The 20,477-nt window shown below is 39.4% G+C and overlaps 1 protein-coding gene across 9 annotated transcripts in view; it reads right to left on the bottom strand.

Annotated features, from left to right (window-relative positions):
- Window positions 1–15,965, bottom strand: part of sfswap (splicing factor SWAP) — a 48,630-nt gene extending 32,665 nt beyond the window's left edge. For 2 of the 9 annotated variants that reach the window (XM_085793636.1, XM_085793635.1), the window contains exons 1-10: window positions 15,601–15,965; window positions 13,711–13,874; window positions 11,304–11,435; window positions 9,310–9,386; window positions 7,370–7,595; window positions 7,058–7,158; window positions 6,073–6,229; window positions 3,371–3,632; window positions 2,850–3,002; window positions 2,586–2,679 (exon numbers count right to left, since the gene is read on the bottom strand). In XM_085793636.1, the coding sequence (XP_085649762.1) occupies window positions 2,586–2,679; window positions 2,850–3,002; window positions 3,371–3,632; window positions 6,073–6,229; window positions 7,058–7,158; window positions 7,370–7,595; window positions 9,310–9,386; window positions 11,304–11,435; window positions 13,711–13,874; window positions 15,601–15,800 (1,566 nt within the window). In that variant the 5' untranslated portion in view covers window positions 15,801–15,965. Of the gene's footprint in view, window positions 1–2,585; window positions 2,680–2,849; window positions 3,003–3,370; window positions 3,636–6,072; window positions 6,230–7,057; window positions 7,159–7,369; window positions 7,596–9,309; window positions 9,387–11,303; window positions 11,436–13,710; window positions 13,875–14,336 lie in introns of all 9 variants that reach the window. The other 7 variants (XM_085793642.1, XM_085793639.1, XM_085793640.1 and 4 more) reach the window with 6 other exon arrangements.
- Between the last annotated feature and the right edge of the window lie 4,512 nt (window positions 15,966–20,477).

Here is a 20,477-nt window from a genome sequence, read left to right on the forward strand (position 1 = left end):
TATGATTTATATAAGGATATATTCATGTTTCTATTGTTTGACAGGTGCATTCTAAAGTCACTGTAATACAGGGCTGTCAGAACGAACTTCGCTATTCAAATACAATTCGAATGTTAGTCAAAATGAGAACATTCAAAGGTGGAAACTGACGTTCGAACGTTTTTAACGAGGCAAATTAACGTAGTGCGTCGCAACGTTCAGAGTAGTACACGTTGATGAAACAAAATGCAGTTGTTGTTGTTGTTGTGCACAAGGTAAAGCTGCAGCTTCAAATATACGAGCAGAGTTTTTTTAATTGCCCGTTCATTCACGGTGCGCATATGTGTCCCCACACTACACGCACACCTTTTTTTTTTTTAAGTTGATCGATCCGCGGACCACTGTGCTGATCACGGATCAGCTGTAATCTCTTGCACCACTACTCTGGGCTGTATAGGCTAGAGGGGGGGGGCATTAAAAATTTGAATATTATTTGAATATTTAACAAAAGATGGGTTAGAAATTCGAACCTGATTTGGGGGGAAGACTGACAGCCCTACTGTAATAATTTCAATGCAGTGACAAGGTAATACAAGAAACATTACAGATTTAACTGACATACTGTCAGAACGACAGCGTAATGACACCATCATATGACAAATTGGTTCAAAGGGTACAGGGAGAGCCTGACTCACAATAGTGACAGAGCGGCCCATTACAGCAGCCAGATAAATTGAACTCATTCAGTATCATCTGGTGGTTGCCACACACAGATGCAAAATTACACTCCTAGTGCCTATTTCCAAGGGGATACGTACTTGGCTGCACCATTGACGAATCCCCATAAGCGTGATCTGTATGGGGCTCAGTTATGTGACACACTGCGCAAGTTTTGTAATCATGGAAATAAAAAAATAAAAAACACTTCCCCAAAATGTTATAGAGAACATTCTGTGTCATTCAGGGGACAGGAGACAATGAAGGAACGTATCTCTGGAGACAAGCATCCTTTGCCACCATGGGGAATTTGTTAGCAACAGTCACTTGTTCACAAATACACCATACAGCATCTAAAGCATGTGCCACTAGGGAGGCAACCTGACCAACCGGAAGAGCAAATGAGAGCACTACATGTCTGTTTGGCACTGCTGTTAATTGGTGGGATGCCTCATTAAAGTCTTGATACACTCCGACTGGATTTTAAGTTCTGGTGCATGTGCACAGACAGTGAAGGGGAGTGGATATAGAGGCCTTGCAGCACAGGCGATGCTGGACCAGTCTGTTAGTTTAATCTGTGAAATAAATTGGTTTTAATAGTGGTGAAGAAATTTGTCTTATTTCAAGATATTAAAATTTGATTTGACCAAATTCCAAAAAATACTGGTTGACGAGAGGAGTATTATATTTTGCAGTGTATTGCCTGGTAGTACTCTGCTATTTAATCTCTCCCCTGTTTTCTGTCTCACTCTCGCTCCTCATTTCAATATTTTGGATCAGGATACCTCTAATTTCTAGCACGGCAGGTCCAAGCATATCAGCAACAAGAGGCAGCTAATTTCAAGGTTGACTGTAAGTGCAGCGACTGCTTAGACAACCCTTTTCCATGCTTTTAAGCTTCAACTACAAACGCTGTGAAACAGAATTACATACAGGAGAGAAAACGCTGATTTTAATGACAGTGACAGTGAAGAGAAAAACACTGTTTCTCCTACATGTATGTGAGAAGGCTATTTACGTGGGCGATGTATTAGCGTCGCATTTAGTAAAGTTGTATCTTCTCAAGGGTCAACATCTACTGAGGAATGGAAATTAAATGAACAGAACACAATAACACTTACAGTATATTGGTAGATATAGAGATATATAGAGTATTTCTATAGAGATATATAGAGTGTATTTCTCTAGATAATATATAATTATAATTTTTATATTGCATACTCTTTAAATGATTTTGAATCCTGTGTGTGTGCTGTTCATCCCTGCCCCAGCACTGATTGGGTGCCACAAATTCCTGCTGATTTTGTACATGCCTGTTAGTCCTCCAACAACTGCACCATCCCACTGTGCACACAGAAGTCCATTTGCTGTCATTTAATTTCATCAGCTTTGCGTGAGACGTTAAGTCTGAGGGTTGTAATGGCAGAATTGGAGCTCTTTTTTGCTTGACTGATGTGAGCCCAATTACACTGACATTTCTTTCTGAAAATTGACTTGACTGATTTTGTCTAAATCCCCTTCAGCAGCGTCCGTGACGACAATGTTGTTACTCATGTGATTCTCGGCTTTATGAAGCTGTTTAAGTGACAGTTTTAATCATCTCTGATGCTGTAGAGGATCAATCTGTTGCAACAATAACTATTCAAATTCGTTATGTATGAGCCACAAGTGCCCTTATCAAATTTCATGCAAGTGTGGTAGTAGTGTACTAGTAGTACTGTCAGCTGTATCAAACACATCCCTGTGTGCAATATACTAACTTTGATCTGGTGTCAAGGTGTCAAGCCTGAAGCAGGAATATTAAGTTGCTAGGAAACACGGAGAGGGTCCATCTTATGCTTATTCTTATGCTCAGAAACACGTTCACACATATATAGAGCTTATAGTACCTCTGCCAAGCTCCTTCCTTCCTTCTGCATGAAGTAATTCTTCTTAAACTCGTAATAGGTGTTGTACTGGTGCCAAGACTGCAGAAAGTCAAACCTACAGTGGACAAAGGGAAGAACACACACTGTGTAAGATGAGAGGCGGAGACGATGAGCCAGAGGATGATGTGGAGGTTCTGTGGTATCAGGGAACGTTACTGATAAGAGCTCCTGTAACCAAAACCCTGACCTGAGCAAGATATTAATATTTGGTGAGCACACATTTACCGTGGGTCATTCTTGGCGCGGACGCTGGCCTCAAACTTCCCACCGTTCCTAACAACGTATTCGGCCAGCTTGTCGATGACCGGCTGGATGTCGGGTGGTGGGGGGATGATGGCTGATGGTGCTGGTGTGGGAACTTGAGCTTCGACTTTTGAACTGTTTTTGGAGGCAAGTTAAGATGCATTAAACTGGGAGAAATGCTTCGTATTTATAAATGTGCCCTTTCTTCTCAATTCTGTCTAATTACCCAGATCATAGCTAATATGCTACACCTTTAAAATACCCACACAGCCAAGGCAGAACAAACGCCGCTAATTGAGCTTTTTAAGTAAATACTTTGATTGAGCCAACAAAGACTCTCTTTCATTCATGCTTGATTAAAGTTCTTGAATATAATAATCAACATATTAGATCAGATAACTTCATTTTTGATGAAGCAAAACACCAAAAACATTGAAAATGTATCACATTTAATTGCCACTAAGCCTATCATGAAGAAAATGGCTCGTTCTTCCATGTCCTACCTGGGTTCTGGTGCACTTGCTGGAGCAGCAGAGCTGGTGACCTGAGTGGGGGCTGTAGCTGGTGGTGCCATGGTTACAGTTTCAGGAGGAGTGGGTGTTGCCATATGAGGCAAGGCCCCAGAAGAAGAAGATGAAGAAGAAGGGGGAGCAGCCATTACAGCTGAGGGCATATTGTTGTAGTAGGAGGTTGCCTCTATCCCCGGGGGCGGTGGGGCCAAGCAGAACGTTCCATCAGGAAGCATGTAGTACCCATAGTACACTGCTGCTGAATTCAGCGTGAACAAAATGAGAAAAAAAAAACAAACATCAACGATTAAAAGGGCTATCTTTCACAAATGCTTCAATGGTGACGGATGAAGAACAGAGAGTTCATATGGGTTATGTGAGGACAGAAATGTGCCTCAGCAGTTGGGATGTATGGGAGAAACTGCTCTGCTTTGTTCATGGATGATTGGATGAACGATTCCGCCTTTGCATGTTGTGGACACTGAACAGTATTACTATTAATATGAAGACATGATTTACTAATTCATGTCAGAGTCTTGAATGTTAATATTTCTTTTTCCACCCTCGGTGAAGAACATCAGCGGGTTCGGGGAGATGGCATCTGCCACAGGAAATGTAAACTGTCGAGCCAGGCTTGTTTAGTAAGCCTATAACTAAAACAAATGCTAAAATTGTGCTCAGTCACTGTGTTGAAATTGCATTCACAAAGTGGAAAAGATGGAAAAATTGGACACAAGAATAGCGCTTATAATCACAGCATTGCTTCTAAGAGCCGTTTGATGTACAAAATTGTCCGCGGACCCATTATTCATCTATTTATCGTAAACATGACTATGCACTACATGTGGGTTTTCATGTTTTTTTTGTCTGTACACAAGTTTTACATGGCAAGAGACAAAAACGTGAATCAAACTGAGTCACTTTACTGCAACCACTACATGAACTTGTTCTATGATTTCCTGCTCTTATGAATACTTTACGCAGTGTAAACACTAAAATTGGAGGTGAAGTGTAACTGCTGCATCAAAGTGGCCACTGGACAGCAGTGCATCAGAGTGGCTGTGGTCAGACCTCAGGAGTAAAGTGGTGCAGAAGTGTTCATTATAAAGCTATAGTGTTTTTTTTTGTTTCTGAGACTTGTTTTGTGTTGTGGCTGTTAAATCCGCTGTGCTGACCTGCTTGCTGTCAAGATGTATTTCTATGTTATGATCAAAATGTCTACCGCAGCCATTAATTTAAATCAGTAGAAGCAAGCGGGCATAAATCAGTGTGTGACCTCAGTACAGAAAAGGTCATCTGCCTTATCTATGTGTTTGTATAACAAAAACTTTTTAGAAAGGAGAGAGGGGAAGACGGGGAGAGGTGGGGGCAGTGTAGGGACAGGCGCAAAATAAATGATCAGTGTCAAAGTAGAGACAGTGTGATATTAACACATTAGTCACTGAGCTGGTTGACTTTAATGACATCCAATTTTCTCCAGTCAGGAAAATGGAAAACCAAAGCTGAACCTCTCATTTACAAACCTGACATGTGACACCATTGGGATAGACGTTTAAAATGTGCTAGTGGGAGGCAAAGGGAAATTAAAAAATCAGTTTACAGACAGATGGACTGACTTTAAAGTTGAAGTTAGGTGGAACTGGTTTTATTGTTAGGTCAAACTCACTCTGTATCCATTAAGGTCACAGAGAGTGATTACCGTACATATACTGAGAGGCAATCCAGTACTAAAGAGGTAATGGAGCTACCTATTACCCAAGGCCTGCATTAACATCATAGGTGACAGAAGAAAAAGGGCCAAATCAAGCGTAGCACATGAATGAACAAATTAACAGCCCTTTGTCTGCCACCAAGATCAGGTTAAAGGACGGTTTCCTGAACTTTCTCAGAGATGAATAAATAGCAGTAATGGACAAGTAAACACTCACGGGTCAACAGAAGCCAGTGACCGTGGGTTTATTTTAGGAACTGTTTCACGGGAGGGTGAACACATGGTACAATTACTTAAGTGGATGTGCGATGAATTACGTAGAGTGCAGAGGATATGACTCACCATGAATAAATATGGATATGGTCTTATGTACAGTATGCACACATGGCTGCCAGTGGTCTTTTTCTTCCCATTTAAGTTGACATTTTCATGCAAAAACGTCATCTTGAATGACATTTTCGTTCAGAAATGTTTCATTTCAGGGATACTTCATATAAGGAAAAGATCAAGGTTCTACATTATCTTCAATGCTATTTGTCACATCTATGTTATTTTACGTATTTATTCTGGCATCTCCATTTTATTAAATAGTGACGGTGAAGATCGACAGGAGTGGCAGAGGAGATAGGGGGGCTCAAGCCTGGATTTAAACGCCGGCTACCGAGGTGAGGATTTAGCCTTGTTAGTGGTGCATGCTCTACCTGGTGAGCTTCATAGCATTTGCAATCTGAAGTAGCCCATAATCACACTTGGACCTAAGAGGTTCACAATAGCAGCACACAAGTATCTGTAGATGAGGTGCTTGTTTTGGGGGCGGTGTTGTTCACGGCACGCACATCTATCTGGGAGAAAAGTGAGTGCAATTACATCTGCTGAGAAATAACCGCTATAGAATTTCCATATGAAAAGAGTCTTAATGAATTTCAGAAACGTAGTCTTGGATTCAAACAAACAAAACCAACAACCAAACAAACGATATACTCACGGTCAGCAGTGTACTGTGCAGGTGTGCTGGATGCAGCTGGATCTGCCACTTCCTCACTTGGAGTGGGTGGAATCGCTGCTGCAGTGCCATTTCTTTCTTGTTGGGCTTTTCGTACGAGCGCCGCTAGAGGATGGTCCGGGTCCATTACCTTGAGGGGCTGCAAAAGAGCAAGTCCTGCTTGGTGAAAAACACGTATTTCACACCCTCATGTTATGTTTTATTGGAGTAAATGTCATTGAGACTCAAGAAGCAGAACTGTTTTACAGTAATAATACAATACACCACATATTCAAAACTCTGAGGCCAGAGACCGTGAAATCATTAACAAGTATTTCAATGCAGTGCAATATTTAAGCACCACTCTGCATGATGCAGTAATACTCCTCTGTGCTGTATGTGAGATCTACAGAATTAAACAGTTAACCCAGTAAAATATTCAATAAGAACCTTTCATAGAAAATTAAAGTAGCTGATGTGAAAAGGAACTCCCACTTGATGGGAAGCAACTGTTTGACAGCTTTCTACTAAAAGGAGCTCATTATGCTTCTTTAAAAAGACATGCTTCCATTCTTGCTGCTCAGTCAAACACTAATGGCTGTCCTGTCAAGGCACATGAAAGAACTCGTAAAAAAAAAAAAAAAAAAAAACTATAACAGAACGGGGAATTCAGTTATTATGGCAGATAATAACAGTAATGGGCAGTGCAAGCAAGGTGTAAAATGTATTTCACATGACAGGCAGTGGTGCCCCGTTGATTAGAGCACAGTGACATTATAACGATGAGGATGTGCTGAAGCCAGTTTTCCTTTGACTTCTTAAGATAAACAGCTTATTGTCACAGACCGGTGCAGAAGCACGTAGTTTCATATATTTGATAAGCATGAGCCAGCTTCAAGATGTGAAGCAATGACAGAGCAATGCAATGTAAAGTAACAGCTGCATCAAACAGGTGAGGTTCCTCACTCTGTGACCTATTTTGCATTACCTTCACCAGCTCCTCCAGGCGAGAGCACTTTTTTGGGGCAAACAGGCTGGGATGGAGGTAGCTGCCGTCCCCGTCCTCATCAGAGTCATCCGAGTTAGACTCTACAACCAGACGGGGAAAAAAAACAAAGAAAATGTAATGAATATATGCATGAAGTCAAATGTTTAACATTATAATTGATGCAAATTGTTAATGATTCTTACTCAGTCCTTCTGTTCACTTGTTGGTGTTAAACAGATCTGATATTTATGCATTACAGCACAGTGAATGTCTGTGTAAGTACACTCCAGCTACCGTTTCAGTGCAACTCACCCTGTGACTGTTCCTGCTTGTTGCTGGAGACGAGGTTGTATCGACCTTCCTTCATGGCCCGCAAGATGTGTTTGTAATAAGGGTTGAGGTAATGGTCAAAGCGAAGAAAGTCAAACTGGGAGTTGCCGGACTGCTTGGCTTTCAGCACTATCTCAAACTGAGCCCCCTGCTGACTCACAAAGTTGGCCGTCCTCTCGATGATGTTATGGGTTTTAATTGTCGCGGGCTAGAGAGAAGAAAAAAAGTGAGGAAATGAACACAGTTGTTTTCCCCTGAACATATTCGATGCAGGAAGGAACTTGATACCTGTTTTGAAAAATGAGCAGTGAGTGAACCTGCAGTGACTGCAAGAGAATAGCATTAAGACGCAATGTTTATGATTGACTTCTTCATACCACGGACACAAGCAATTAAGTCTCTGAAGTATTTTCATACCAAGCACTGTCATGTTCACGGTGATGACAATAATTCTGAATATACACATGGGGTGGAAATCAGTGGAACAAGAAATGGTCCATTATTCATTTGTTATTGTTCCTCTTGTGTGCTCTCAGTTATTAATCATTGTCATTACCTAGAGAAAGAACAGACAAGTGCATCAATCTCCAAAAGAACAAACATATCTCATCAAAATGAAAGTCATAAACACTACCTTTCAAGACAGTGACCAAAAAGATGCCTGTGTCAGACAATTATTGTCTTCTCAGCTACCAAGGACTTTCTGACATACAAGGACCTTTCTCACTCCTGTTTAAGAACTTAGCCATTAAAGAAAAGGGCGTGAAGGGTGTAATTCTTATTTTATGTTGATGTGTTTTTCACAAAGAAAGTGTCCTCCCTCACACCTGTAACGCAACAGTCATAAAGCATACCGGCACCCTGAGAGTACAACACACGGTTTATAGCCGTTGTCATATTCTGGCCCTTTTACTCAAGCTATTCCTCTGAAAAATTGAGAAAAAAAAAAAAAAAACATTCTTTAGTAACATGAAAATAACACCATACTGAAATGTATTGAGATGGATATAACCTGAAAATTTAAGAAGCAGAGGCGTATAAGCGTTATCTGCTGCAGCTATTTCATGCCCTGTATGTATGCACAAGGGTGTTTTGGCTGTTTTCTGCCCAGCATGGTATATACTGAATATTCACACAGACAATGACAACATTAAAGCTTGTCTTTCTTCTCATGCATAAGAAAGTAACTGCTGAAGGGGGTCGTAGTGGGTTCTGGTTGCGTACTGGCCTGGTCCTGAGGGAAGACTCTCTGACACAACGTTGAATAGAACCGAGCAAGAGCAATGCAGTTTAAATATTTCAGTGTATTGCAGCTCGGCTGTTGTTATCAATGGATGTTATGTCAATGCAAACTGTTACTCTCCACATACAATGGATACAAGTTGTTTTGTAGCATTAAAATGTATGCACTCTTGTGACATATACGCAATTTCACATAACAAATGCATGAAGAGCTACTGGTTGACCATGATGAAATAGTTAGTGAACGAATCAATTAGTGAATAGATAGAAAATGTTTTTAATAATCCATTAGCTGTGCATATTAACTATTAAAGCACAAAGCTCAATATTAATTTTGGTGGTTTTAATACTATGTTATATATAACATGTCCTATTAGACTCTGGAAAATAATAATGGGCATTTTTTGATGAGCTACACTCTCTGCACAGCTGAAATGGGAGCGATCACATGTGGCCAATATGAGAATGATGAACACTGGCATCTCTTTCCTCATTATGTGGACTATTACATAATGCCCAAACACCAGAGATTAAACAAAGGCAGAATCTATTAGAGGTGTTTTGTATTGGATTGCATATAGATTTTTCTTTTAAATGTATTAATCTACTATATATGTGCATGTTGTTCTTTTATTTATGAGTACAGACAGGTATTTACTGACAGAATATTTAATACTCACCAGTTCCACATCAGGAGGGATAGCCAGTCCCGGGGGAGCAACGAATGGTTCCTCACTCTCCTCAGGCTCTGTCTCTTCTATGCAAGTGGTGACACATTAAGAAAACATGATCTATTAGTCATTATTACAAAAAAAACTAAATATACCATACAACTAGTCGTGCCATAACAACACAAATTCTGAATTACGTACTAATTCTATAACATTTTAAATGGAGGACATCCTCTCTCCCTGCAACACAAATATAACACAGTAAAATGCTCCAGCAAAGTGCTCTTAATCATCACTTCAGTTATATAATAGGGTTATTTTCACAGTAGACTAACTTGAATTTGGATAATGATGCTAAACTCAATGTGTTATTTTGTAATAGTCAATTTCTATCATACATTTTAACTAAGCAGCCAGAATGAAATGTATTCTCATTGGCCAAAGTCAGTTCAGCATTGTTTCCAATCACTCTGTGAATAAGTTAAGCTAATATGTGGCCATACACTCAGCAGCTAAATATAGGCAGACAAGAAGATAGTCTGTGGCAATTACACATTAATTAATGCTTTAAATAAAATATTGCATATTGGTGGTAATGTGATTAGATTTAAATAAATTCAGCTAAGAGATATATTCGAATTAAGTTCCTTATTCTGACAGAACATGAAATTAATGGCTATATTGACTGAGTAATAATTAGTGCAGGTTGCTTAACAATAAGATTTGACAGAGGGCAGATAATGAATCATACTGCAATTAACCCCCATGGCTTATGTTGCTTTCACTGAGGAGCTAATAACAGTGACGATCATTCCAATTGTATTGTGATAATCCATCTCGGGATATGTCAGACCTAAAACGCTCTTTTAGAGGCAATAATTGTTATTTTTATAGTGGAGATTCTTGACTTGCACTGTGATTTTTATTTGTAATAATGTCAGTGTCTTTAAAGGAGGCGAGGGAAAGGCGTGACAACAAACACAAATCTAAAGCTATAGCAGGCATTCAGCTGAAATTGGTAAAAATGTTAAGAGTCAGTGTGATGTGACACCCCCTGACTTCCCGAAAATCTAATTGTGGGAGCTTTGGCAAATATATTCATACTCTTGACTTAGCTCTACAGACAAGCATCTCGTCTGTTTAACTATTGGGCCACCGGCTGGGACAAAGTGCTTCCAGCATTGTCTACATCAAATATTTAAAGTTGCAGGAGAGCGTGTGTGTGTGTGATCAAGTCACATATGGGGCCATTAGTTGATACTACACAGGTGATTAGCAGTAAATGTCAGACCAACCTCCACTTATGGCTATAATGTGCAAAAATGGCCTTAAATGGGGAGTTGGTGACACTGTCAAGACAAAATTTGATTATTGTGTAATATTGGATTCAATTTATAAGTTAAAATATGTTTGACACATTCACACTGTGTGTGTGCTCTACAGGCAAAAACTCAAATGGAGGGTGTGTATCTGCAGATGGTTGCCTGGATTAGAATAGTTTGAAAAAAAAAAGAAGAAGAAATGGATTAGATGGAGCTGCTGTGTTCTTCACAGCAGACTGCAGTCACCAAAAATTCAAGAACTAAGTCAAGCAGCTAAAAACTTAGACACGGCACAGAGCCCACCACGAGCTACGTGTCACAGATAGAGGGCATGTTGACACCCTCTTTTATACAGCCTGTTCAAGGTGGGAGTGTCGTGCCGCTTTTCCTCCTCACTGTTCTGCATGAAAGGTACAGACACAGAATGGGAGGGGCATTGCTATTCGGCCTTTAAGCCGGCGGTGGAGGCGGAAATCGACACCTGTCTAAAAAGGGAGAGCCGACGTTGGACAGAGAAAGATTTGATTGAAATTACTAATCCCCATCCCATGACGTCCTGTCTCTTGCAGTGTCTGCAGAGTTGGCTCTTAACAATACAACTTGGGCGACAGACTGGCCGACTTCATGAGTATGTGAGCGTGACTAACTCTGTGTGAGTTTGTGAGTGACGTGGATTCTAACCCTGTTCCCTGTTTGCATCCTCTTCCTCCGTGGGCTGAGAAGGGTCGTAGTAATCAGCGCTGTATTTGAAGGCCACTGCATTGTAGGTGCCTTCGTCAGCAAGAGCCTCACTCAGACGTTTGTACTCCTCCTCTGTAGAAAACAATCAAACACAAAACAATTAGATACAGTGTGAATGAACATTTTTCATCAGATAATAACTATGCTCCGATTTTGATGTTTCATTTTGCTGTTGTCCCTGGTAACGACTACACAAGTTGGCACCAAATGCTTTATGACAGTCTCTCAGCACTTTCACTATTGAACCATTATGTCTTAAATCGGCTATAATGCCTGTCATTTTCCAAGTTTTACAATTTAAGAAGTGGTCAATAGAAAATACAAAAAAAAACCCAACTTCCTCATATGGTGCTGGGGAAATGATGTACATAGTTACTTGGCCATAGACACCAGCAATTCTATTGAAATTCATGGCAAACTATATCTTTATTAAAGAAGCAAGGGCAAAATTCCCACTAACACAATCAATATTTCTAATGCTTTCCTGCTGTCCCTTCACTGGACAGATGGGTAATAGCCTGACTGAATGGGGTCAGGTCTCCAAATTCAAGGGCAAACCAGCCAGGGGGATGAACCCTCTGCAGTGAGTGTGTGTGTGTGACACATATCATTAGCTGACTCATTCTGTCCTGTCAGTTTGGGCATAAGACACCATATTTCACTTAAAACTGTGGCTTATTAATTCAATTACAGTCATTCCGTCTGTCTTTCAGAAGGGTGCTTTGTCATCAAAACAGCCTGTTTCATTACAATGTAAAATGACTGAGATGCAAGAATCCTAGATGAGTCGAAAGTGATTTCCATAGAAATGGCAGCTCTTGAGCTCAGAGTCCTTTTTAAAGAGACAGAAAGCTGAACATGCCTTAAAAGGAGATGACACACTGGAAAATCAGATTCTGTTAAGAAGCAAAGATTAAAGTACATAGCAGCACTAAGATTTGCCGCTTTTCTATTTGTACAGACAGACTTGTCACATTAGCCGAAGTGCTAAAAGAGGACATGGACTTGAGATTAAAAAAGATCGAGACACTAATTCAAACACTGACAGCCCGGGGAGAGAGTGAACCCTGTAAACCTCAAACAGCAAAACATCACTGACAAGGGCTGAAACGACGGCTTCAGAAATGCAAATAATTAGTGTGATGAGATGTCAATGAAAACAGCAAAGATAAACCCGACAAAGTGTCAAACTTTTGGAAAGATTTCAGTTTAGCAGCAGCCACGCTACTGAGCCATGTTGGTTGTCTTTGTGTTTAGCTGTGGCTTGCCCTATAACCTCGGCTACCACAAAGTGACACCTGTCTGGAGGGACCGGCGGAAGCATGGGAAATATAGGATGGGGTGATGGGTTTTCATATCTGTTAGTGGAAGGTATATATCAGGTCATCTCTGTGTGAAAAATTGTAAAAAAAAATTGATATGCCAAAATAACAACAATAATGGAAAAAAATTATAAATATGAATGGAATATATATATATATATATATATATATATATATATATATATATATATAGACATATATAAATGTTATTTAAATTAGGGATGACCTGATTGGTCAGTCACTATTAATCTCTTTTAAAATGATGTGAAATTCTCACTAAAGATCAGAATTAATGTTTCTTGTCACTAAACTCCTGTTGTTTAATATTCTGGTGTCCATTGCTTAGAGAACCACTGTGTACTGGTTGGTGTAGTCCAGCCTCCCATCCTGTTCAATCCGCTGATATGTGCAAAGCCATCAAAACTAAATAATATGTCGGCTGTCTGGAACTAATATAAATTGTGACAAACTAAAAAAGCATAAGAGATCTAAAAATGCATGCCAAAAATGATCGTTATCGATCACGGATTGGCCAATTTAACTCATATGATCATATTGGTGGCATTAAAAACAGAGCACTCCTTTCAAAAGAAAGACGTTAATTTAAAAAAGAAATGAATTGTCTTTTACACTTGCTTATGGTTTTCAATTTCTAACTCTTGTATTAGAAGTTACCCAGCCACAGCAAATATGTGCGTAACAAACTCAGTCCACATTGCGATGTGTTTATGGCTGCATGGTCACAAATATGCTGTACCTCATTACACCACCGTGTCAAACGATGATGGGGTGAAAGATGACAATAATTGCAATAGGATAACTACACCCTCAACTGGTTGGCTGTTTGCCTTCATGAAGTGTGTAACACAACACCCAATTCAAGTAAAAGTTCAAATTAAACTACGGTAAAAGTTCAGTATAATTTTTTATTATGGGTGGATTCACATTCAGATATGCCATATGGGCCTGTGCTGAAATCTATTTTCAATATTCTGAACGGCCAGTGTCATAAGCACTGTGCTTACCTTGTCTGGCTTCTTCTTCCAGCAGGTCAGTGTGCAGAGCCAGGTACCTCTCCTCATCACACAGCGCCTCAATCCTGGCCTCCTCCTCCGACAGCTGGTATGATGTGTTCCATGACCCGCTGTCATACTCTGAGAGGTCATGTAAGTGACCGCGCCCATCGTATCTGTTGGATGATTGAAAGGATTAGACAGAAGGAAATGGACAAATCTCTTTAGACACAACATGGACCTACTTACCAAGGAAAGAGGACCTAAAACCCAAAATATATAACATCAAAAATGCTCTACCTCTAGTCTCTCAGGACGGATTATGCTTGTTAAATGCTAGGAGCTGCGAAACTTTCTCAACATATTGACAACACAATGATCTTCTAATTAAGTCCTTGGGCTTAATTGTTAATGGAGCTCTTAAGATACCTAGCAAGCTTTCTGCTGCTACTTCAGCCCTGAACAACTCTTACAAACCGACAACCTTACATCAAAAGAAAGGAAAATGAAAGAAAAACAAACAAAGCAACTCGCCTCTTACCTTACAGGGTTCAATCCCCACCCCCCCTGTAACACTCATCATTACTTCTACATCTGCAAAGATAGTTACATTCACACAAACCCGAGCACATAAATACCTATCCGTAAGAACCCAAATGGACGACATTTTCCAGGGTTCGTCCCTCTACGCCACTTCCCAGTTGCAGTTTCTTCATGAAGACAAAGAAATGGGGTGCTGTGGTTGGCATTCGGGGTTTTGGCAGGACCCCTTAGCCTACCTTGCTGGGGAAAAAACTGGGTTATGTGATAAAGACACACATACAAAGGCTGTACAAATGAAACACAAGTTGGGCCACTGCAGATCAAGGCAATTCAAAAGAACAAATGCACTATTTAAAGGTTTGAATAATTCATTAAATGTTCTGTGTGAAGGTAGCAATAATGCATAACTCCATCACCTGCAGTATTATGCAGGAAAGTTGAAATAATTTGCATCCACACTCACTTTCTAACTAAAGCGACCTCCAAGTGAGAGACATCACTGTAGCTTCAGTGCAGCAGGACAACTACCAATCAATTTTTAACTTTTTTCTTCTGTAGTCAAACCAGAGTTTTACAATGACATTGTGATATTTTGAATAACCTTAACTGCAGCAACTTTAATCTTGGTTAGAATTTGCTCTGGCCTTGTTGATATCAGCACAGTATAACAAAATCCCAGGTCATTTGCTTTTTGTACACACTGGTATAGGTAAAACTCTTTTTGAAAAAGGACAGAAAGAATGAAACATCTTCCGTATCATACTCCCATTTTTTTACTTTCATGTTTACCGACTACAAAGTGTGCATTGCGTGAAAGTTTCCAGAGGAAATTCTCCCAACATACCAAGATGCAAAGTCCACCTCAAGGCTAACCTGAGTTGTCTCAAGATAACTTTAAATATCATTTGCCTATTAAGGTAGTGGCTGGCTCAAACGTATGCAGTCTATCACAGCAACTCTGCAAATAATCACACACCCATGGATGATATAATGTGCAGGTTTTGCTCAAAATTGATGCTGCTGTATGAGGCTGCATTGGTTTAAGGATACTGTGCCTACTGAATTAGCTTTAGAGGCCCATACAGAGAGTTCAGCATCATGGCTAGTGTTAGCAGAGATAGGCTAGGATTTGCATCTTCGCATGTTACTCTAGAAACTTCAAAATACCATCTGTTGTCATTTCAGCACGTCCAAAAGACAAGTTAGCAGGCAAGAAATAAAACCAATCGTCGACAGGTGCAGGTATTTCCAAGCTTCTGAAAGACAAATTCCCATGTGGTCCCTTTGCATTTTTGAAACAGGCTAACGGACAGGATAGATGGTTAGCATAATGTTTCGGTCTAAGTTTGTTCAACCGACCTATCAATCATGATGCTCTTGTCCCCCATCCATGGGATAAGATGTTTTCCATGTTCGTGGTATAGAGCCCTTTCGTCGTCTCGGAAGAGTTTGCAGGCATAGCCGAACACCAAAAGGTCGGCGTATTTATCACTGTCACTCACATCCTTCTTCACTGGTTTGTTGTTGTGGTCTTTCTTTGCAGCTCCGCGACGATACATATCCCAGTTGAAATTGGCTTGCGAGATTGTAAAGTAAAGACGGCGCAGTGGTGGTTTAGAGACCCAACCAGCTCGCCAGTAGTCCAAATGTTACGATAATCCACTATGTTACCCTCAAAAACAAATTTCTACGTGCCAACTACCGCCATGTTGGAAAGCACGTACACACAGCTGCGTTTCCGGTACGCATTTACGACACACTTTTAACATTGCCAGTGTGTGAAATGTTTAGTTTTACAAAATTGTATACATTTTATTCAATTATATTAATTAATTTTTAAAATAAAAGGCATGTTAGGTTTTGTAGTTGCGTCGTATTTCTGCCAAGACAAGGGTTTTCTGTTTTGTCGAATGTGCTCGTAGTGAAAGGGGGTTCGTTTTACACAGTGCTGCTACACAGCCGAACTGCAGTTTATCACACTACAGGCATTATAGCCGATGCATCCATGCACTACAGTCAAAGCTTCGCTAGACCTGTTTGTCAGTTTCATTATAAGTAGTATTATGGGTCAAATATGAATATATTAAGGTTTGAAACATATTCTCATTACTTCACATGAAGATAATTAAGTGAAAAGATGCAGAGGGATTAGGTCTAATCTAATGAAAACAAATTGGGTGTCACTCACTGTAGGCTACAGTAAACTGTAGGGTAAGTATTTTCCTCATTTTATTGCATTGAAGAAAGTATTACTTCTTGTCATAACAGATTAATCTTGTGAACTACTTGGCTTTAGAAGACAATGAGGAAAAAGCCTACAGTATTTTCAACACCACCCAATTTGTTTTGATTAGATTAGACCTTCATTAGATTAGGCTAGTTCTATAATCCATGTGTGACACTAAAGTGCCTATTTTCTTTCTTTTTTTTCTTTCTTTTTTTTTAATACAACTCAGCGTATTGGGCATGGGAGTTCTGTTTTAAGGGAGCTATTCGTAAATTTTGTTCTTGCTATTGGCAGCAATGAACAGCTGTTTAGCCTACCAGTCTTCTATCTAGAAGAAACACAGTTCAGGATCAAACTACATTCCTTGACTCTCCTAGGGGTATCTCTAGTGGGGCAAGTATAACCTCTAGTAGGCTAAACACAGTGATTTCTGAAGCTCCTGTAAAGCTAAAATCACCACCCACTCACTCCCAGTAAAAGAAAAAACACATTTGGCGAAAGAGAAAACTTACAGCCCCTACAAAAAGTCTATGGAAAAGAACTATAACAAAAGATTTGTATTTTTTCAAGTGTAAATTAACTAAACTAGCCATGCTCAGGCACATGGGGATAAGTACGGTAAGTATGCCTGCAGGCTAGCAGGCTACAGGATAGTCTTTCCTTATTGCATGCAATAATTAAGGACTATCTTTAGGATTTAGGACTACCCTTAATTGTTTCAGTATTAGGGTGGAGAAAAGTGTTCTCCGGTGTAGGTGTAGCTATACTGTAGGTGATGGAATAGTGAAAAAAAAAAAGAAATAGAAGACTGAGTCATGTGTTTGAGAATTAGTGACCTTATAGACAGCAGTAGTTGTATTTTTAGGATTAAGGTTTATTTCTTCTGTAGAGAGAGATGTAGAAAAGTTTACCTTTTGTTGAAATTGTGTCACTGATTTGGAGTAAATCATTCCATTTCAACTTCAGTCATATTTTTAGACAGGTAAAATCAGTAATGGAAAACATTTTTAAGTCTCCCCAGTTTTGCTTCTTTTCAAGCATGCTTCTGTATTAGTAATCTCTTTCACAAATCTGGCAGGACAGATGGTGGAATGGAAGCAGCCACTGTCCCATTGTTTTTTCAGATGAATGCGCTGTAGCCAAAAATACTTGGGAATGAATAGCAACCTGGACAAGAGTTGTTTCTCATATTATTTTGATGGAATTACTGTTTTCTCTTGCCACTGAAAACATAGAGGATTTTTTTCATTTTTTTTCTAAATCATTTTTGAAGTTGAAATATGTTTTCATCTGCAGCAGCTCCCCTTACATGTATCAACCTATGAGGAGTACTACAGGAATAGTTTACACTGCACATGTTGTGTGTGTGTGTGTGTGTGTGTGTGTGTGTGTGTGTGTGTGTGTGTGTGTGTGTGTGTGTGTGTGTGTGTGTGTGTGTGTGTGTGTGTGTGTCTGTGTGAGAGAGAGAATGAGATACACTCCGATCAATAGGCTATAACTGATATGTCTTTATGATGTACACAAACAATAGCTCTATTCAGTGTCAAATTGAAAAATCCAATCAAGAGAAAATCTGAGTAACTCATAAAGCCTAATCAAGGACATAGTTGAGCTGGTATACTCCAGTGATACAAAAGAGATAGAGCATGCTGGCTTTGTAGCCCTTGCCACAAAGCTTTTATCTCTCCCCTCTATTATTTACAAGCCCTTAATGTGTTTTGTTAGAATTTGTCTATAGGTTCAGACTAACACACTCGTGAAAGCAGAGAAGAGAAAAACAAGGAGGGCAGAGACCATTGTCTGAAGGTTTTTTAGACACTGACCTGTAGTAGGCTACTGCAGCAGAAATGTATGTCTGAAGTTTTTTGTCTCTAACTCTGTTCACAACTAGAACATTTGATTGATTTGATTTACTTTTTTAATGCACCTATGTTCCTGTGCAGTAACACACGTTCATTTATTCATATGCACTAAAAGTTCCCATATGTGAAATTGTATTCAGCATCCATTGAAATTCTGCAATTCTACTTTATAAAAGTGGACTTACATGTGTGCTGGACAAAAATGTCCTTCATGGGTATTGTAAAATAACCCATCCTTAATCAGTTATGAAATACTTTGGGTTAGGGTTAGAGTCAATGCAATCTTTTTTTTTTTTTTTTTTTAAATGCAATGCAATGCAATTTTTACAGCTAAATCCTTCATTTTAAAAAGTCAATCTCATTGAGACAGGAATTATTTCAAGGACACCAGCATAAAAAATTAACATATTTAATTAACACAAGAGTACATTACAAACATTTCACATTTAAGAAAACCTGTGCAAGTGTGATTGTAAACACTTGCATAATCTACATATTGTTGAAGCCCATTCTATTTGTATGTGAAAAGAGTTGACTCCATTAAATTCAGTGATGATTAAAAACATGCAATACATGAAATGGAGAAGAATAATGTAAATATGCATAAAAAGACAACAATGTGCTACATTATACAAATTGAGGCAAAGCAAAAGCAATCAACAGACTTAAAAAGCTATACCCACATAACCATAAAGAAACATGAATCACTCCAGCAAGATAAAAGCGAGAATGCAGGTACACAAGGAGAGTGTCTGACTGACTGAATAGTGGCACTGTCAGAGCTGACTGTTAATTTACAATTTCTTTAAATGATTTCTGAATAAATTATGTGTTGAGTTTGTGTCCTCGGGTAGAATACCAACACAGACTGGCAAAAAGCAAGGTGTTCTGTTACCTACAATATTCTATCAATTTTGATCTATTTATTTAACAGTACATTTTATCTAAAAGTTGCCAGAGAAGACCAGGGTGAAACGTTTTTTTTTTTCTTCAATATAAATATACTGCCTAGTGGTTGGTGATCTTCTGTTGTGCATGAAAATTGGAAAAGAATGAATGAATAGTAAAATGCTAAGAGAACAAATATCTATCTGGTTCATGGTGTACAGCAAGGATGCCCATTTGGGGCCTGTGCCTTTAGGCAGCAAATTGGGCTCAGTGGGCAAGGCCACGCTGGGTTGCCCTAAGCCTACAATTGAGCGTGCCCAGATAAGGCCAATATAGAGGCCCATATAGGGGCTCAAATGGTCAAATGGCATGTGGGCCCTGTGTGGACAAACCTGTGCAGGGTCCACATTGGAGTAGTGTGGGCTTTGCCTTCAGGTTTGGTACCTGCCTTATGGTCTAACAGCACATGTCAGTTCAGTAAATGTATTTTTATGTGTTAGCGCATCATTCATTTAACATCTCGAATGAGCTTCTGTATAAATGTCCACAGTGTACAGTATTACAGCATGAAGGATTACAACATCAACTCTTCAGGATTGGGTACATAAAAGTGAATAAGGGTTTCATCCACAGTCACTCACCCCATTCTTTCTTGTTAAACTCTTGAGGTGCCATTGAAAGCAGGTATTATGGTATAATTTCGGGATCCAACCAAGTGCCTATTCTTTATAGTCAGTCAACATAGCCTCAATAAAAGGCTTTGTGTGTCCATGCTGGGAACTGAGAGTAAAAAAAAAAGGGCTTGAAAATTTCTCTCAACAGGTCTTTATATTTTTGAAAAGATGTGGTGAATAGAAGGCTGCATTGTCCTGTCTTTATTCTACCATCAGAACAGAGTCTCACTAAACAGAGAAACTGGATCAGATGTGGGTGCATTTTTGACTTTGAGCATATTTATAGAGTGATATATAAATGACTATTATAGTCTCTACAGTATGTAGTGTTTTTTCAATGTCCAGTGTTGAGTGTTTTTAAATGTGGCTTTGCATGATCTCTAGTCTTATCTGTGGGTGATTTACAGTATACAGAACATTTACAGTTTATGCCTAGGTAATTGCATTAATGCATCTGGAGTAACATTTTAAAGCCTGGAATGGAAGGTGTCTCAGCAATCATCGCTCACAATCAGGACATAAAGGTTTGCATGCTCTTAGTTTGTTCCTTGGTCTTAGTGAGTTTAGTTCTCTGAGAGGATTTAA

The sequence above is a fragment of the Trachurus japonicus genome, chromosome 12, assembly GCF_045865225.1.
Source record: "Trachurus japonicus isolate A0001 chromosome 12, Traja_1.0".
NCBI lineage: Eukaryota > Metazoa > Chordata > Actinopteri > Carangiformes > Carangidae > Trachurus > Trachurus japonicus.